The 15,627-nt window shown below is 35.7% G+C and overlaps 1 protein-coding gene across 23 annotated transcripts in view; it reads left to right on the forward strand.

The window, feature by feature from the left end:
* LOC143642826 (uncharacterized) overlaps positions 1–15,627 on the forward strand; it is a 432,404-nt gene that overhangs the window by 175,116 nt on the left and 241,661 nt on the right. For 8 of the 23 annotated variants that reach the window (XR_013156535.1, XR_013156402.1, XR_013156365.1 and 5 more), the window contains one exon: positions 14,206–15,358. The exons of 2 other annotated variants lie outside the window; for them this stretch is intronic. Coding sequence is in view for 4 of the 21 variants with exons in the window: in XM_077112064.1 (XP_076968179.1) it covers positions 14,206–14,210 (5 nt within the window). In the remaining 17 variants the exon portion in view is untranslated. Of the gene's footprint in view, positions 1–4,040; positions 5,528–7,416; positions 8,236–14,205; positions 15,359–15,627 lie in introns of those variants that run through there. 13 more of the 23 variants (XR_013156411.1, XR_013156436.1, XR_013156450.1 and 10 more) reach the window with 6 other exon arrangements.

Genomic DNA, 15,627 nt, shown 5'->3' on the forward strand with positions numbered 1-15,627 from the left:
CAATTCAACTATATGGGTTTTAACTTCCAGAATATTCAGCTATACCTGAATTAATCTGATTTTCCCTATCAGTGAGAGTGTTTTTTCAATATAGCAATTTAATGTTGCACCTGTGATTCTGAAATTCATTCAGATAATATAGTTCTAATATAGCAACCATAAATTCAACGAAGCTCAATAAAAACAGAAGCCCAAAGTGAACAGGCCAGGGGAGTGAGATGGCCAAGCAATTCCAATCTTCTGAAAAAGTGTCACTGAAAATTAGCACACACGGGAAGCACAGTAGCAAGTGTTTGGCATATCATGGGAAAGATTTCACTGCTATAGGTAAGGGATAAAGGCATTCTGCAAAAATGGCAAGGGGATGCTCAATATTGGCTGCTGTTATATCGTTAAGAAAAAAATAATTGGGGGAGATACAAAAATTTGGGGGAAAAAAGGAAATTGTAAAAAAACTAGTTTTCATTAGAGTTAAAAACTTGATGAAGATGGCACATATAACATTTGCGCTTATCACTGCATGAAAAGTCATTGCAAAATTTCAGGATGCCTTTACATATACAGTGTTCTATTATTTGAAAACATAGTTTAGGAAATATTTTGAAAAGCAATATGATTTTTATTTCTGGAACTTAAAAATATATGACTCTATCTTAGTAAGATACTGAAAGAGACTGGTTCTAAAAGGTCTATTGTAAATGTGTACAAATCACTGCTCACCCACGTTAACAAATTACCTGAATCATCACAGAATAAGAAAAGTCAATGCCAATTCAGATTCAGAGATTTTTCTGTTAATTTAAGAATAAATAGAATCAATTATGGTATTTCAGCCATCATTAAAATGGAAGCTTATATTCTTTAAGAGATAGCACAAGGTTAAAAAATACATTTCATAACATTTAGGGTTAACCTCATCATTTCACAAATCTAACAAGAAAGTGACAAGTATACTTGACAAGGAAATGTTTAGATGCATACTGGAAAGGATTACCATTTATTACAGAGGTTGGTATAGAAGGAAAAAGCTTACAGTAGAATATTAAATTACGCCTTCTTTCAGAGTCCAAATTGGTAATCAATCTCTATGCTGACCTCAGTATGACACTGCTTTATTTTAAATGCACAAGAAGCTTCATTTTTTGGCATATTTTAATTTTAAATAGAAGCCTTCCATAGAATCAATTTAGCTGTTATTTTTAATACTAGATACATTTAAATGACTGCAGACCCCCTAACCTTAAAGGAAATGTATTTTATTTTCCACCACAATAATGATGCTAACTTAGGCTATGCCCATTCATCAATCAAGACAGCAATCTGAATTGTTTAAATAGTACATTTAGTAAACCTCCCTACTGCAGTTCCACTATTTTTAATGTGTGACTGCCAGTTAATTTTAAATGACAAACTGTTTCTATTTATAAAACAAGGTTATGGATACCTTCTATCACATTATAATACATTTCTCAAAGAGGACTATTCATAGGATATTCAAAATATAATGTTCCTATATGAATAAAAATGATGCTCTTTGTAGAGAATATGATATTCAGAAGGGAGTTACCCTAACGATAAATAAGCATTTTTAATTAATGTATTTTTATGATAGTTTAATTAGGATTGATTAACTACTATGAGAAGTATTTTGCTTCATTATGTCTCTTCCGTGAATCCATCTGATCAGATATGCCTTTAGGAAATGGTGGGCAAGGAATATTGAAGGAAAGAAAATTTTAATCAGCAGTATTTTAAACTTGAGAGTAGTTGTGGTAAAGGATGTATGGCTGGAGGTTGTAACTATTGATTAAATTAAAATTATAGGTTATTCATGAAATAAATGGCTTCTTTTATACCATGAAAGAGAATCGTTAAACTTTACAAATAGATTAAAATAATATGTAAAGCAAATTATTGTAGTTTCATGGAGAGAAAAACTGGAAACATGGACATATAAAATAGCTATGATAATTAATTAGCTAAGGTTAAACTAGACTTATATAGGTGTGGGCATAAGGTCTAGAGTTATGAGTCACAGCATCCATCTTCCCTGTGCCTGGAAAAGTGCAAAATAATTGGATATCATGCCAAGCCACTGTTAAAACTCTTCACTACTTTTAAAGCAGATCAAAGTTGTCTTCAGATACTAATGTAAAAGAGCACAATTCCCTATTCTTTTCCTATCAGTTGTAAATAGATTATATATGAAATGCTTGTTTAGTTCACTTAGTGGATAACATAGAACTCACCATGGAATGTTTTAGACATCTCACAATATACCCTCAAAAGAAAACAAAGGTGTTTATATAAAATTCTAATCTCAGATGTGATTGTCAAACAACAGATGTATTAGGGGTTAATGTTCATTTTTCTTCCCCTTCCCCTTTCCTAGTTACAGACTTTAAGAATGTGAATTGGCATAACCGGTAGAAGAAAATGTCAAAAGGTTATAAAACACTGCTGAGCAAATGTTTTTAATGAGTCTTCTAGGACACTGAAATAATAATAATAAAAAAAGTTCATTATAATGAATCCATTGTCCAAGACATGTTTTCTAGTATTATTTCTACCTATCCATATTGCATAATTAGTGGTAGGCAAGTTACATTGTAAACTGTGAGAAAAACAACATATTTTCCAACTCTGGCTCCTAGCTCTGCTGCAGGCAGCTGGTAGTGTTTTCCAGAAATAGAAGATGGCTGTAACAAACAATAAAATATAGGCGGTGAGAGCCATGATGATCTCTTTATCACATCTGTCATCACTGTACATTCTGACAGATTTATCAGAATGCCGTGTGAATATGAAGGCGATGTGTCACAATCTGTGGGTATGCCCAATCCCAAAGGATTTAATGCTTAATTAGGAAACAAGGGAAGAGCTTAAATTTAATAAAGCATTTAAAAATGAATTCATTCTCTAACAGCCTGAAATGAGATTTTGAATGCTATTTAAAAAATGAGCTTCAATAACACAAATCTCCTTCTGCCTTTATCCATTGCCCTTTTTAAAAAGTTACTCCTTGGTTTCTTATAAATGAGGGAGACAAAGGTTTGGTTCTTTAAAGTCTCCCAGACCTAAACAGTGAAATTAGCAAGAGTTGGTTTTTACTGTCTCTTAATCGAATCAGTCAAGAAAGTAAACCACATGTACATACTATTCAAGCCTGAGGTCTTATACTGTCATACTAATTATATGACCTTAGTAGAACTAAACAAAAGTTTGTCAAAAAGGGCACTAGTATAGATTTCAGAAGTCTTGGGTTCTATCAGCAATTAGGAACTGTGCGATCTGGAGAGAGGCTAATTTCAATTTCAGAGGATCGTTGTGAGATTAAGTAAAAATGAAGTATTGCAAGCCTTTTGTAAAGTAGAATATTATATTTCATTTATTTGCTCAATACTTGAGAGTATTATATAATATCAACAAAATATTCCAAAATACTATCAAAATAATATCAACAAAATATTCCAAAATCTAATTTTGATTAGATTAGGCAGTGTGTAGCTGCCATGGTCATTTTGGGACTTATCAAAATTAGATTTTGGCAATATAAGCTCTGTTGAAGATCTTGCTAATGTCCTATGTTTTTTAATTTTTTAATTTTTCATTAATAAAGGTTACACGTTATGACCCTGGGTTAGTTACTTAACCTCTCTGGGATACTAGTTTAATTTACAGGAACATGAGGAAATTGAAGTAGATGATTACTAACTTCCATTCCAGTCTTAAAATGGTCTAGCACATGCACCTTGATCACTGTTTGAAATGTGGCACAGCAGGCACGTAAAGGGCCTTCAAAGACTCAGCAGTTCCTGCTCAAATGCGACCGAATGGAATGGAATCTGTTCGCATCACTGGCTGCCCTGCCCAGCTTATTTTCACATTACTGATTCCGTTACAATGTACTCTGCATCCTGCTCACCAGGATTCTTGCCTGTTTTTGCCTGAGGCTGGTAGAGATATGAGTAAATATTTCATCAGTCAAACTAACACCTAAACAAACTAACCTTTTGTTTTCTTGTTTTGTCTGTTTTCAGGAAAGGCCTGTCACAGAAACACCTACATGCAAATGTAGCCAAAGAAACAAGCCATTAGGAATTTGAAATTCAGAACCACAGAAATCTTCCCCAAAGCTCAAAATTATAGTTTCCAAGAAATAGCCATTCTGTATTTGAAAGGGCCATGATTCCTGAACTATCACGATTTCCTATTATTACTATTTGTACATGTATTCTGTAATGCCTTATCATTTTAAACGGATTCAGCGAATTCCTGTTAAATGATGCAAAAAAACCACTTTTAGTTAAGCATGAGCATATAAAATCATAACTGATTTAAGAAAAGCCTCAGGAGGTTAATTGCCAATGCTTTGAATTTTACTGTCTCTGTTGTGACTTGAGATCATTGTTAATCCTCTTTCATCTTTTAATTTTACTTAGCTTTTCACATGTACAGGTTTCTGTACTTCATGAAAATGTATTTATTCAATCAGTATATATTTTTTGCGCTCCTCTTATTTGCCAAATACTATGCTAGGCCCTGGGGATATAATGGTGAACCCAATCAGATGGAGTCCCTGTTCTCAGACAGCTCATAATCTAGTTGGGGAGAAGGCAGGAATCAACTCAATATACTAGTAAATATAAAATTAAATCTGTGATTAATGGTCTGAAAGAGCATAATTTAACCTTGCCTGGTAGGTCAGGGAAGACCTGAATGAGAAGGAGAGCTCAGAACTGTGAGATCTGAAGGATGAGTAGAAGCAAACTAGCTTTAGGTTGAGCTGGAAAAAGCATTCCAACCAGAGTTTGCAGCAGATACAAAAGCCCTGGGAGAGGTGGGTAAAGGTGAGGAAAGGGTTAAGGATGATTCCTGAATTGTGGGCATTAAACTCCATGGATGCAGGCATCCAGCTCCTCCTCTATGAATCTCCTTCACGTCTCACCACTAGTTCTTAAAAACTACACTTCTATCCCCCTTTCTGTTTGTTTTCCACCCCTAACATCCTACTGAAAATCCTCTCACTAAAATCATTGATGATCTCCTAATTACTAAACTAGAAAAGTACTTTTCAGCTGCAATTTATTTTCACCTAAATGCAGAATTCAGTGCTGAAATGACCTGCTTGCTCAGTTTCCGCAGCATTTACTGTGGTTCTTGTGCAATCACAGATGCTTGCTTATCAATTCCTTTCTGCAGCTCTCCTCCCCAGCCTGCTTCTGAAGCAGGATAAAATAGGACAACTGTAAGTCTCTGGTTTCCTATTCTACTCTAAAGTGTTAACAGACAACTGCAAGGTCTTTTCTTATTTCTTTTCTAGCTCCAAAGGAACTAATGCAAACTGTAAACTTCAGCTGCAAAGTTCCTGGTATAAAAATTTCCCTAAAGCCCCCAAACCATTGAAACCTTCCCAAACCATAAAAGCCTCTAAAACTCTGGGTCCAAAACAAATTCTAAGTCAATGATAGAAAGCGTAGGGTCATAAAGATTGTTAATCGTCTGCAAATGTTCTAACAAATGATCATGATGATGAATATACAGCTATGTGATTATATTGTGAATTACTGATTATATATGTAAAATGGAATAGTCATACGGTAAGAATGTTTGGGTTTGTTTGTTGTTATGTTTTTAAAAAAGTAAAAAATTAATTAAGAAAAAGACTATTAATCATCTGCCCAAAGACAAATTTTAGGTATGTGACAGCAAACCATGAATTCTGCTAGCTATCTCCTCCTACAACAAAGAAGATATCTAATACTCAAAGGTTACTATGGAAACCTACTGCCAGTAAAACTTTCCAATAAAACAAGCTAACCCACTTTACTCAGGGTGTGTCCCTCTCTTGGGCATGTCGAAGTTAACCTCTTTAACATGTACTCTCTCTCTTTTTAATAAATTTTCCTGCTTATTCCTACTGGCCCTTTCCTTTGTCTAAATTCCTTTAGCAGTGAGATCCCCCAAACCTGGACCAGGGCTCAGCTGGCACCATTGCCAGCTGGACACTGGTTGCACTTCTTATTTATTGCTTTCTCCAGGCTACTGTTTTTAGCTTCTATTGGCTATCTCCAACCCTGATATAACCATAAAGAATAAGGACTTTCAAATGTGTATCTCATCTCTTACCATAGTTCCAACTATTTCCTGAATATCTCCTTCCTGGTGTCCTTCAGCCCCTTCAGATAGAGCATATTTTTTTTTAAATAATTTTTTTATTTTTTATTTATTTATTTTTTTTACATGGGCAGGCACCGGGAATTGAACCTGGGTCCTCAGGCTTGGCAGGCAAGCATTCTTACCTGCTGAGCCACCGTGGCCCTAGAGCATATTTTTAAATAAAAACTCATGATGTTTCCCTTCTTTATGTACTGCTTCCATTTATTAATGACAATATCATCCAATCTTGAAATCTTGGAGTCATCTTTGAATTCTTCTTCTTCATTCTTTACTGCTAATGAAGTACCACCTCACTCACTTATTCACTAAAAAATATTTACTAAAATACCTTCTTGATGTCAGATAACATCCTAGGCAATGTAAACAAAATAGTGAAGAGGCAGACAATAGACAATAATCCCTCCAAATAATCAATTTTAATAATAATAGATGCTGGGATGGAAAAGTACAGAGTGCCAGACTTTATAACTGGGGAAACTCATACAGTGGAAGAGGGTCAGGGAGGTTGGGATCTGAAGGATACATAGGGGTTAGTTAGGAGAAACTGGGGAGTAAGGAACAGGAGTATAGTTCAAGCAAAGGGACCTGACATGGGACAAAATGAGATGTGTTAGTTATGTCTGAATATTAAATCTGAGTAAGGAGATTTTATCCCACGATAACCCTATGAAGTAGGCATTATGATGTAGATACTAACTTTTGATACATTGTAGGGGCTCAACAAATGTATGCTGCATAAATTAATAAATCCTTATTTTCACTAAGAAAACCTAGGCTCAGAGTGATTGAGTAAGGAGCTTACATTTACACAAGGCCAAGTGGCAGAGTGAGAATTTGACCTTCTGGAAGAGATTCTGACAACAGAGTTATTGCTCATCAACTACACAAAAGGACAACTTCATACTTCTAAATCATTTGTAAATCTTGGTTAAGCAATATACCATATTCTGTTTTTGCTAGACCAACGGTATTTTTTTTCCAGTGTTTGGTTTGCATAACATTGATCACTTTGGAATATATTCACATTAAATAATTCTAGAGATTGAAGGATTCAGTTTTTCTACTGCTCTTAATTGATCGCAGCATTAGTTTATGTCTTGCTTTAATAAAAGCCACAATGATTTTTTTAAAAGCTACCAAAATTTTTGTTTTAAGCTAATACAAATGAGGTGATTATGCATTTCATATTTGACTAGATTTAGAATTAACTTAATACATCTTTTCTTTCCCCTGCAGAAAGAAGAAATGCTTCTGATTTAGAATATAGCATCTCATAAGAGAGAATAAAGTTTATGTGATGTCCAAGAACATTCGTTTTAGTTTGCAATGAATAAGCTTCACCATGACAGTAACTCAAATTTTTTTTTTATTTGCATGGGCAGGCACCGGGAATCGAACCCGGGTCTCTAGCACAGCAGGCGAGAACTCTACCTGTTGAGCCACTGTGGCCCACCCAGTAACTCAAATTTTTATGAAGAGTTTTGACTTGAAATTTAGAAATGTCTCATAGGTTTTCAGTTTTAATTGTCACTGTGGTTGAATTGTTCATAATTTTGAAACAGAGTATGGGACATAAAAGTTCACTGATAATAGACATCAGAGGTGTTCTGATTCTTTGGTTGTTGGCTCCTCTTCAACTCATATCATGACAACTTCTGGTCTCACTACTCCACTGATACTGTTTGTGTCCAGGGCCCCAGTGATCTCCAGGTTGTTTGATCCAGTGCACATTTCTCAGTAGCATTCAATAGAACTCATCTCTCTTAATTCTTTTCTTAGTTTTCAGAACCTCAGACACTTGCGGTTTCCCTTCTGCTTCTTGTTGTTGCGCTTTCACCAAGTTCTTTGCTAAACGCACCTCCTCACTAGACCCTCAAATGGCAGCACACTTCAACTGGAAGCCATGCTGGTCCTCTTCTTGGGCTATGCATCTCATCTGGACGATCACATTCATCACCATTACTTTAAATATCATCTATGTGCAAAAGTTTCCAAATTTATCTTTCTAATCTATCTCTTCAGTGCTCCAGGCTCATTTATTCAGCCACCTCATTGATACTTCCACTTCGATTTCTCTTGACTCCCAAATTTAACATGTGTAAAACTGAACTGTTGATCACCCCTCACCTCCAACTCTGTTCTTTCATTGGCATTCCAGTTCAATAAAAAGTACTGCTACCTGTCAAAAATATTAAGATATTATCCCTGATTTAATTCTTTCCCTTTTAGCAAGTCCCATTAATCTTGTCTTTCAAATATATTAAATATTTTTGAAGCAGCATAGAATAGGACAATTTCAGGTTTCTGGTTTCTTATCCAGCTCTGAAACAGTTAACAGATAACTGCAAATCCCTAGTATCCTATCCTCCTCTTAGAAGAGTTAATGGACACTTGCAAGTCCCTTGTTTTTTATCTAGCTCCAAAGAAAGTAATACAAACTGCCAACTTTAGCTCAAACTCCATGGGACAAAAATTTCCCTTAAAGATCCAAACCATCAAAACCTCACTAAACCATCAAAGCTAGTAGAATCATGGGCTCAAAACAAACTCTTATTTAATAACAAAAAGTCTGGGATTGTAAGGATTGTTAAACACCTGCTCAAAGACAAATTTTTGGATACCTGGTGGGCTGGCCACAGCCATCAAAAATTATCTCTTGCTGAAACAATGTTAACCCTGTAAGCATCTGATTAATGCAAACCATGCAAGGCCCTATTGTTTGAAGGATACTATGGAAACCTGCCACTAGCAAAAACCTTCCTATAAAACAAGCTAACCCACTCCCACTCAGTCCATGTTATCTCTTTAATGTGTACTCTCTCTCTCTTTCTCTTAATAAACTTTACTACTTATTCCTACTGGCCCACTCATCTCTAAATTCCTTTGATGTTGAGACTAGTGAACGTAGAACAGGGCTTAGCTGGCACTATTGCTAGCAGGGTACCTGTTACATTTTCATTTTGTTCCATTTCACTGCCACTACTCACACACACACCACCATCCTGCTGCCTGGACTCCTTCAGTAGTTTTGTAACTGATCTACTTGCTTTTACTCTTTCCTTCCATGCATTCTCAATACAGGGTTAATTTAGAAATATAAATCATAATTTAATGCTCCTGCTCAAAGTCTTTTCATTGTATCTGTAATAGGATTGAACGTTACCATGGCTTCCAAGGATCTATAAAAGCTGTCCATGTCTACTCTCTCTATCATCTCTTAATTTTCTTCTTTCCTCACTATATTCCAGCCCTGTTGGTTGCCTTTTTATGAGTCCTCAAACATACCAAGGCTATTTCCACCTGTTTTCTGTGCCCTAAACAGGTAAGGTCTTTACAGCTTTTTTGTTGCTGTTGCTTTTGCAGCCTTTGGCTAAAAATCTCTCCTGTATCTTTTTTTCATGTGTGTGTGTGTATTTTTTAAAATGACTTATCTTTTACTCTTTAGCTTCTCCTGAAAGTTTCCTTCTCTCAGAGAGAGTGTTCCTGACTCAACCACTATAAATCTATCCCCAACCCCTAGTCAGAGTCTCATATTACTCTAGTTCTTTACTAACATTTAACCTAATTTGAAATTGTCTTATTTATTTTTTTATTTACTTGTTTTTTGTCTTCTCTTTTGGTTAGATGAGATGCTCAATTGATATTAGGGTCCTTTACTATTTTGATTCCCTTTATGTCTCATTTCTTGGAATAGGCTCAGGTATTTAACAGATGAGTAAGAATACATTAATATTGAATAAATGAGTTAACAATCTCTCTTATCTGAACACAATCAATAAAGCAGATGAAGCAGGTTAGATAGGAAAGAAGGCAGGACCCTAAACCCCCTAACAAAAGTTCCTTTTGGTGCACACAACCAGCCCACACACACCTAGCCCTCACTCAGGTCAGCATGTGATAAGAACAATGAAAAGTGAATCTCATCAATCCCTTATTAGCATTGCCAGAAGGAAAGGGCCCCTCCAAGTCCTTATAATGCAGGGATCACAGCTTCTCCTCTTTGGAGAATGCCTACACTCATCTTCAAGTATGTACCTCTGCTGCACATTAAAGTTTTGAGCTAGTCTTTGGATTAAAGACACTGGCTAATTTTTGGATTCTTTGGCTGTACACAATGACTATTGTGCCAGTTTGAAAAGGTTTATGTACCCTAGAAAAACCATGTTTTAATCCTAATTCCATTTTGTAAAGGCAGCCATTTCTCCTAATCCTTATTCAGCACTGTATGTTTGAAATTTTAATTAGATCATCTCCCTGGAGATGTGACTCAATCAAGAGTGTTTGTTGAGCTGGATTTAGGTATAGATATGTCTCTACCCATTCCAGGTGGGTCTTAATTAGTTTACTGGAATCCTATAAAAGAGGAAACATTTTGGAGAAAGAAGGAAATTCTGAAAGAGAAAAGAATGACATAGGCATGAGAAGCAGAGAGTCCACCAGCCAGCAACCTTTGGAAATGAAGAAGGAAAACACCTCCCGGGGAGTTTCATGAAAGGAAGCCAGGAGGGAAACCTAGCAGATGACAGTGTGTTCACCATGTACCTTTCTAGATGAGAGAGAAACCCTGAACTTCATTGGCCCCTTCTTGAGTCAAGGTATCTTTCTCTGGATGCCTTATTTTGGACATTTCTATAGACTTACTTTAATTGGGACATTTTCTCAGCCTTAGAATGATAAACCTTACAATTTAGTAAATTCCTTTTTTTAAAAGCCAATCCATTTTTGGTATATTGCATTCCAGCTGCTATCAAACTAGAACACTAGTCATCAAGTTATTTTCTGTGCCTGAGTTTCCTATGGCTGAGTCAAAAACCTTCACAGTGTTAGACCTTGGTCATGGTCTAGTCTTCTCAGAGAATTCTCATGGCTTTTCGGCATCCAGAGAAGAATTCCCAGGGCTGTCTGGCATCTCTGGGATTAAAAATTTATTATGAATGAGGAAACTAAGGTTTAGTGATTCTTCTCTGAGTACTTCCTCAAAGCAATAAAAAGCTGTAGGCATGGAAGAAGGATGAAAAATCTATATTCTTTAAACAGAATCCATGTCATCGACAAGATGACAATTGTGCTAATTATTGGGTTCTTCAATCAGCTTAAAATTCACAGAGGCCTGCAATAGCATCTTAAAACAAATTTATAGCCAAAAGGAATTCTTTTGACTACTTATAATAACTACTGTTAGTTACTACATTACTATGATACAGGTTCATATAGTAACTGCTTATATGCCTTTCTACAATAAGCCTGCATTTTAATTTTAAAGAAAAAGAAACATGGTTAAATAATTTGTGAGATTAATTTAATTCATATGCCCTAGAACCAAGATTCTAACAAAGGTCTGCTTGACACCAAAGCCCTTACACATAATCACTATAGTATGCTGTCTTTTTTACTGAAGGGCCAAAAGTTGGCCAAGATGAACACTGTTTTGTCACTAGGAGTTCCCAAAGCAGACTCAGAGGTAGAGATTTGCCTACAGGAAGTTTACCGGGGAGTGCTCTTATGACCCACACCTATAGTAGAGGGAGGGAAGCAGGATGGCAGAAGGAGAAGTTTAGCTTTGATATATTTAGAACTAAGGCCTAAACCAATCCTAGGGGATCTGTGGATCAAGAATGCTCCTTTAAAGTACACTTAATTTGGAGTGGAGGCTACATCCTTGCACTTCCATACTGACCAACCATTGGATGTGGGCTGCCCCTGAGAAGGGGCTGTGACCTTGGGCAAAGTGGCTCTCTTTGGGCAAAGTTTAACTCTCTTTAGTGGAGTTAAAGCTTTGGAGAGGGGCTAATTTGAGATCTATTAGCCATCAACATGCCCCTAAGCTAAGGGGATAAATGCTTTAGTTCAGGAGAAAGGATCTGGGTGGTACACCACTGTATCCACTACAAAAGGGAGTTATTGTTGCTGCCTCCTTAAAATCAAAAGGAAAAGTAAAAGAGACAGACTGCATAATTTGGCATAACAAATACCAGAATCCCAGATCCAACATAGCATCTAGAATAAGGATCATGAACATAACTCTAACTGAAGAAAAAAAAATATGATCAGTGTGGTACAATCAACCAGTATATTTCAAATACCTTCTCAGTTCTTGTGCAAACTTGAAACTGTTGTGTACACCAGAAAAGCCATGTTCTTTAGTCCTTATTTAATATTGTAGGGTGGAGTCTTTTTGATTAAGATGTTTCCATGGAGATGTGACCCACCCAATTAAGGGTGGGCTCTTTTGATTAGGTGGTTTCCATGGAGATATATCTCTGTTGATTCAAGGTGGGTCTTGATCTGCTTACTAGAGTCCTTTAAGAGGGAGCCATTTGGAAAAGGCTTCAGAGCTGACACAGACAGAGACCTTTTCAGATGCAGAAGGAAAATATCCCTAGGGAAGCTGTTAGAAATGAGAAGCTGGGAAAGAATGCTAGCAGACATTACCATATGCCTTTCCAGCTGACAGAGAAGCCCTGAACATCATTGACCCCTTCTTCAGTCAAGGTAACTTTCTCTGGATGCCTTATTTTGGATATTTTTATGCCCTTAGAACAGTAAACTTGTAACTTAACAAATTCCACTTATAAAAGCCAACTCATTTCTGGTATACTGCATTTCTAGCAGTATTTAACAAATTAAAACAGTCCTCAACATCTTCCATGACATTTCTGGGGCTCCTTCCATCTAGAAGTATCAAACTTTTGTATAATTTTTCTCTAATATCCTCTTACCAAAGGAAGATCCATGCCTCTGAACTGAAGTCATGAATTTATTCATAAATATGCTCCCACATTGCCTATTGAAGTCCAAATTCAGCTTATTTAAAACAGATATGACATGTGTAAAGTTATTATAATTCAGAATCAGGTACTATATTAGGTTGGGAATATAACATCTCCTGTTTTCTCTGGTTTCAAATCACCATTTAAAATGAGTGGAAGAGGGATTGAGAGTGAGTCTTACTAGGAGTTATAAAATTATTAAAGTAATAAAAATAGATTAGTAGAGCAAAGGTTAAAGGGATTAGAGCTCAGAGAAGAGTTGCTAAAATAATTTAAGGATATGAATGGTTACCATAACACAGCCTCTGCTAAACTATTTTATTTCCAAGGTGCCAAAAAATGATTGGTATATATATATATATCATAGCAAAAGAAACTTAGATTAGATTTACAATTTTCACTATTCTAAAAGACAGTCATATTAAGCAATATTTTCTGATATTGACCACAATATCTGGTAGTATACTTGCATTTAGTTATCCAAGTAATAGGCATTTTCAGGTGGCCCCATGTTGCTAACATCTTGGGTGATTGTGGAAGAATAGAGAGGAGAAGTCATGAACTGATGGTTTTCAGGTTGGATGCAAACCCAGTTGTATCATGCAAGACTTGAGCAGTATTGAAATAGCCAGTCCTTGAAACGTGAATTGGTTGCCAATATTTTAAAATCTGGAAATTTCTCATTAAATCGGGATTTTGAGATTAATCTCTTGGAAAAATCACAGGTATCTCAAAAACTGGCAGTGGTTAAATCTATGAACATTTATAGGAGGAATAATTAGAAGTATGAATAAAAACTCTTTGGCCATGCAATTACACCTTTAGAGAGAATCATGATCTTGCACATATTTTAAAAATAACTTTGTTGTGATAATACTATGTTTTCAAATAAAAAATTTGAAAACATTTTAAATATTCTAAAGTAGCAAAGTAATTATATTAAGTATGGTTGATTACTAAGATGGAGTACTATACATTTTAAAAATTGTCTTGGCAATGAGTAGTGACATGGAAAGATATTCACCATATATTGTTTATAAAGTTATAAAGTAAAACAATTCCATCAATTGTTTTGAACAGCACAAAAAGAACTAGCATCTAACAATAAAAATACTGCTCAGAAGGCTGAAAAAGGGGAAAGATTGTGAATGCTTATGCTCACATATCTTTTTCCCTGTCACTCAGTTGAAAATATATTTTTTAGTACACTGGTCAATCCAAGCACATTTATTTGTGTCATTTCTGTTTCTGGCAGAGTGATGGAATAGATATCCTGAACAGTTCTGCTCATAAAACAATGACAAAAAAAAAAAAACAACAAAAAACAAACTTGATGGATAAGCACCAACATGTAAAGAGTTTATAGAAGTTTTTAGTTCCATCCTTACAACAAGAATAAAACAAGCCGAACAAACTGAAAATCATTGAGTTTTCTTGAACCCATCAGAGGATGACCTTATAGGACAAACTGCTATCTAGAGAGACAGATAAAGAGAGTCAAACCCAAGATCTGCTTAACTGGAGAAGAAGCTGCTGAGCCATATACCAGTGGGAACACTTAAATGGCCATTTTGGCACATTTATTGAGACTGACTGCAGACTGGCGTGAGAGTGAGGAACTCTTGAGAGCTTGGTCTTTGAGGTACTGCCACGTTTTCCTGGTTTTACCATGGTTTCACCAGTTTCTTATTGTGAAGAGCTGAGAAAGATTCCCCTATGGCTTGGGAGGAAGAGGGAAAAGGTAACCATTGTGAGATATGCAGTGTTCTAAATAAGAAGAGCTTACTCCTCAGAAGACAAGACCTTGCCAGATCATTATCCCAGCATGGAGAAGGTCATTTCTCCCACTATCAGGAAAAGAAAGAGAGAACAAAGTAGGAGAAATATTTTACATAATAATGACTGAGAACTTCCAAAATTAATAACAGACCATAAGCCACAAATCCAGGAAGCTCAGAGAACACAAGAAGGAGACATACTAAAAATCTACAGCTAGGTATACACACTTAAACTGTGGAAATCCAAAGAAAGAGAAAATCTTGAAAGAAGCCAGAGGGGTAAAACACATTTCTTATAGAGAAGAAGTATAAAAATTGCAGTAGATGTCACATAAACCATGTAGGCAAGAAGAAATTGGAGTGACATATTTAAAATGTTGAAAGAAAAAAACACACCAATTTAGAACTCTGTATCCAGCAAAATTATCCTTAAAAAGTGAAGGAGAAGTAAAGATTTTGTCAGGCAAATAAAAGCTGGAGGAATTTGTCAGCAGCAGACCTGCCCTGCAAGAAATACTAAAAGAAGTTCTACAGGTAGGGGAAAATGGTGTAGACCAGACCTCATAACTATATAAGGAAAGAAAGAGGGATGGACAAGAAATAAATGAAGGAATAAATGAAAATAAAACATTTCCTTAGTTTTAACTTATCTAAGAGATAACTGTCTAAAGTGACAATAACAAGATTGGGTAATTACAGCATAAGGATAAGTGAAATGAATACCAGTAATGTAAGTGATGGGAGGGAGGAATTGGAAGTAGTCTTGCTATGAAGTACCTGCATTACATAGGAAGGAGTATAATGCTATTTGAAGGTGGCTTTCAGTTAGTTAAATACCTATGCTATCAACTCTAGTACAACCATTGAAAAATATCTAAAATGAAGTATAATTGAATAGA

The sequence above is a fragment of the Tamandua tetradactyla genome, chromosome 1 (genome assembly GCF_023851605.1).
Source record: "Tamandua tetradactyla isolate mTamTet1 chromosome 1, mTamTet1.pri, whole genome shotgun sequence".
Lineage (NCBI taxonomy): Eukaryota > Metazoa > Chordata > Mammalia > Pilosa > Myrmecophagidae > Tamandua > Tamandua tetradactyla.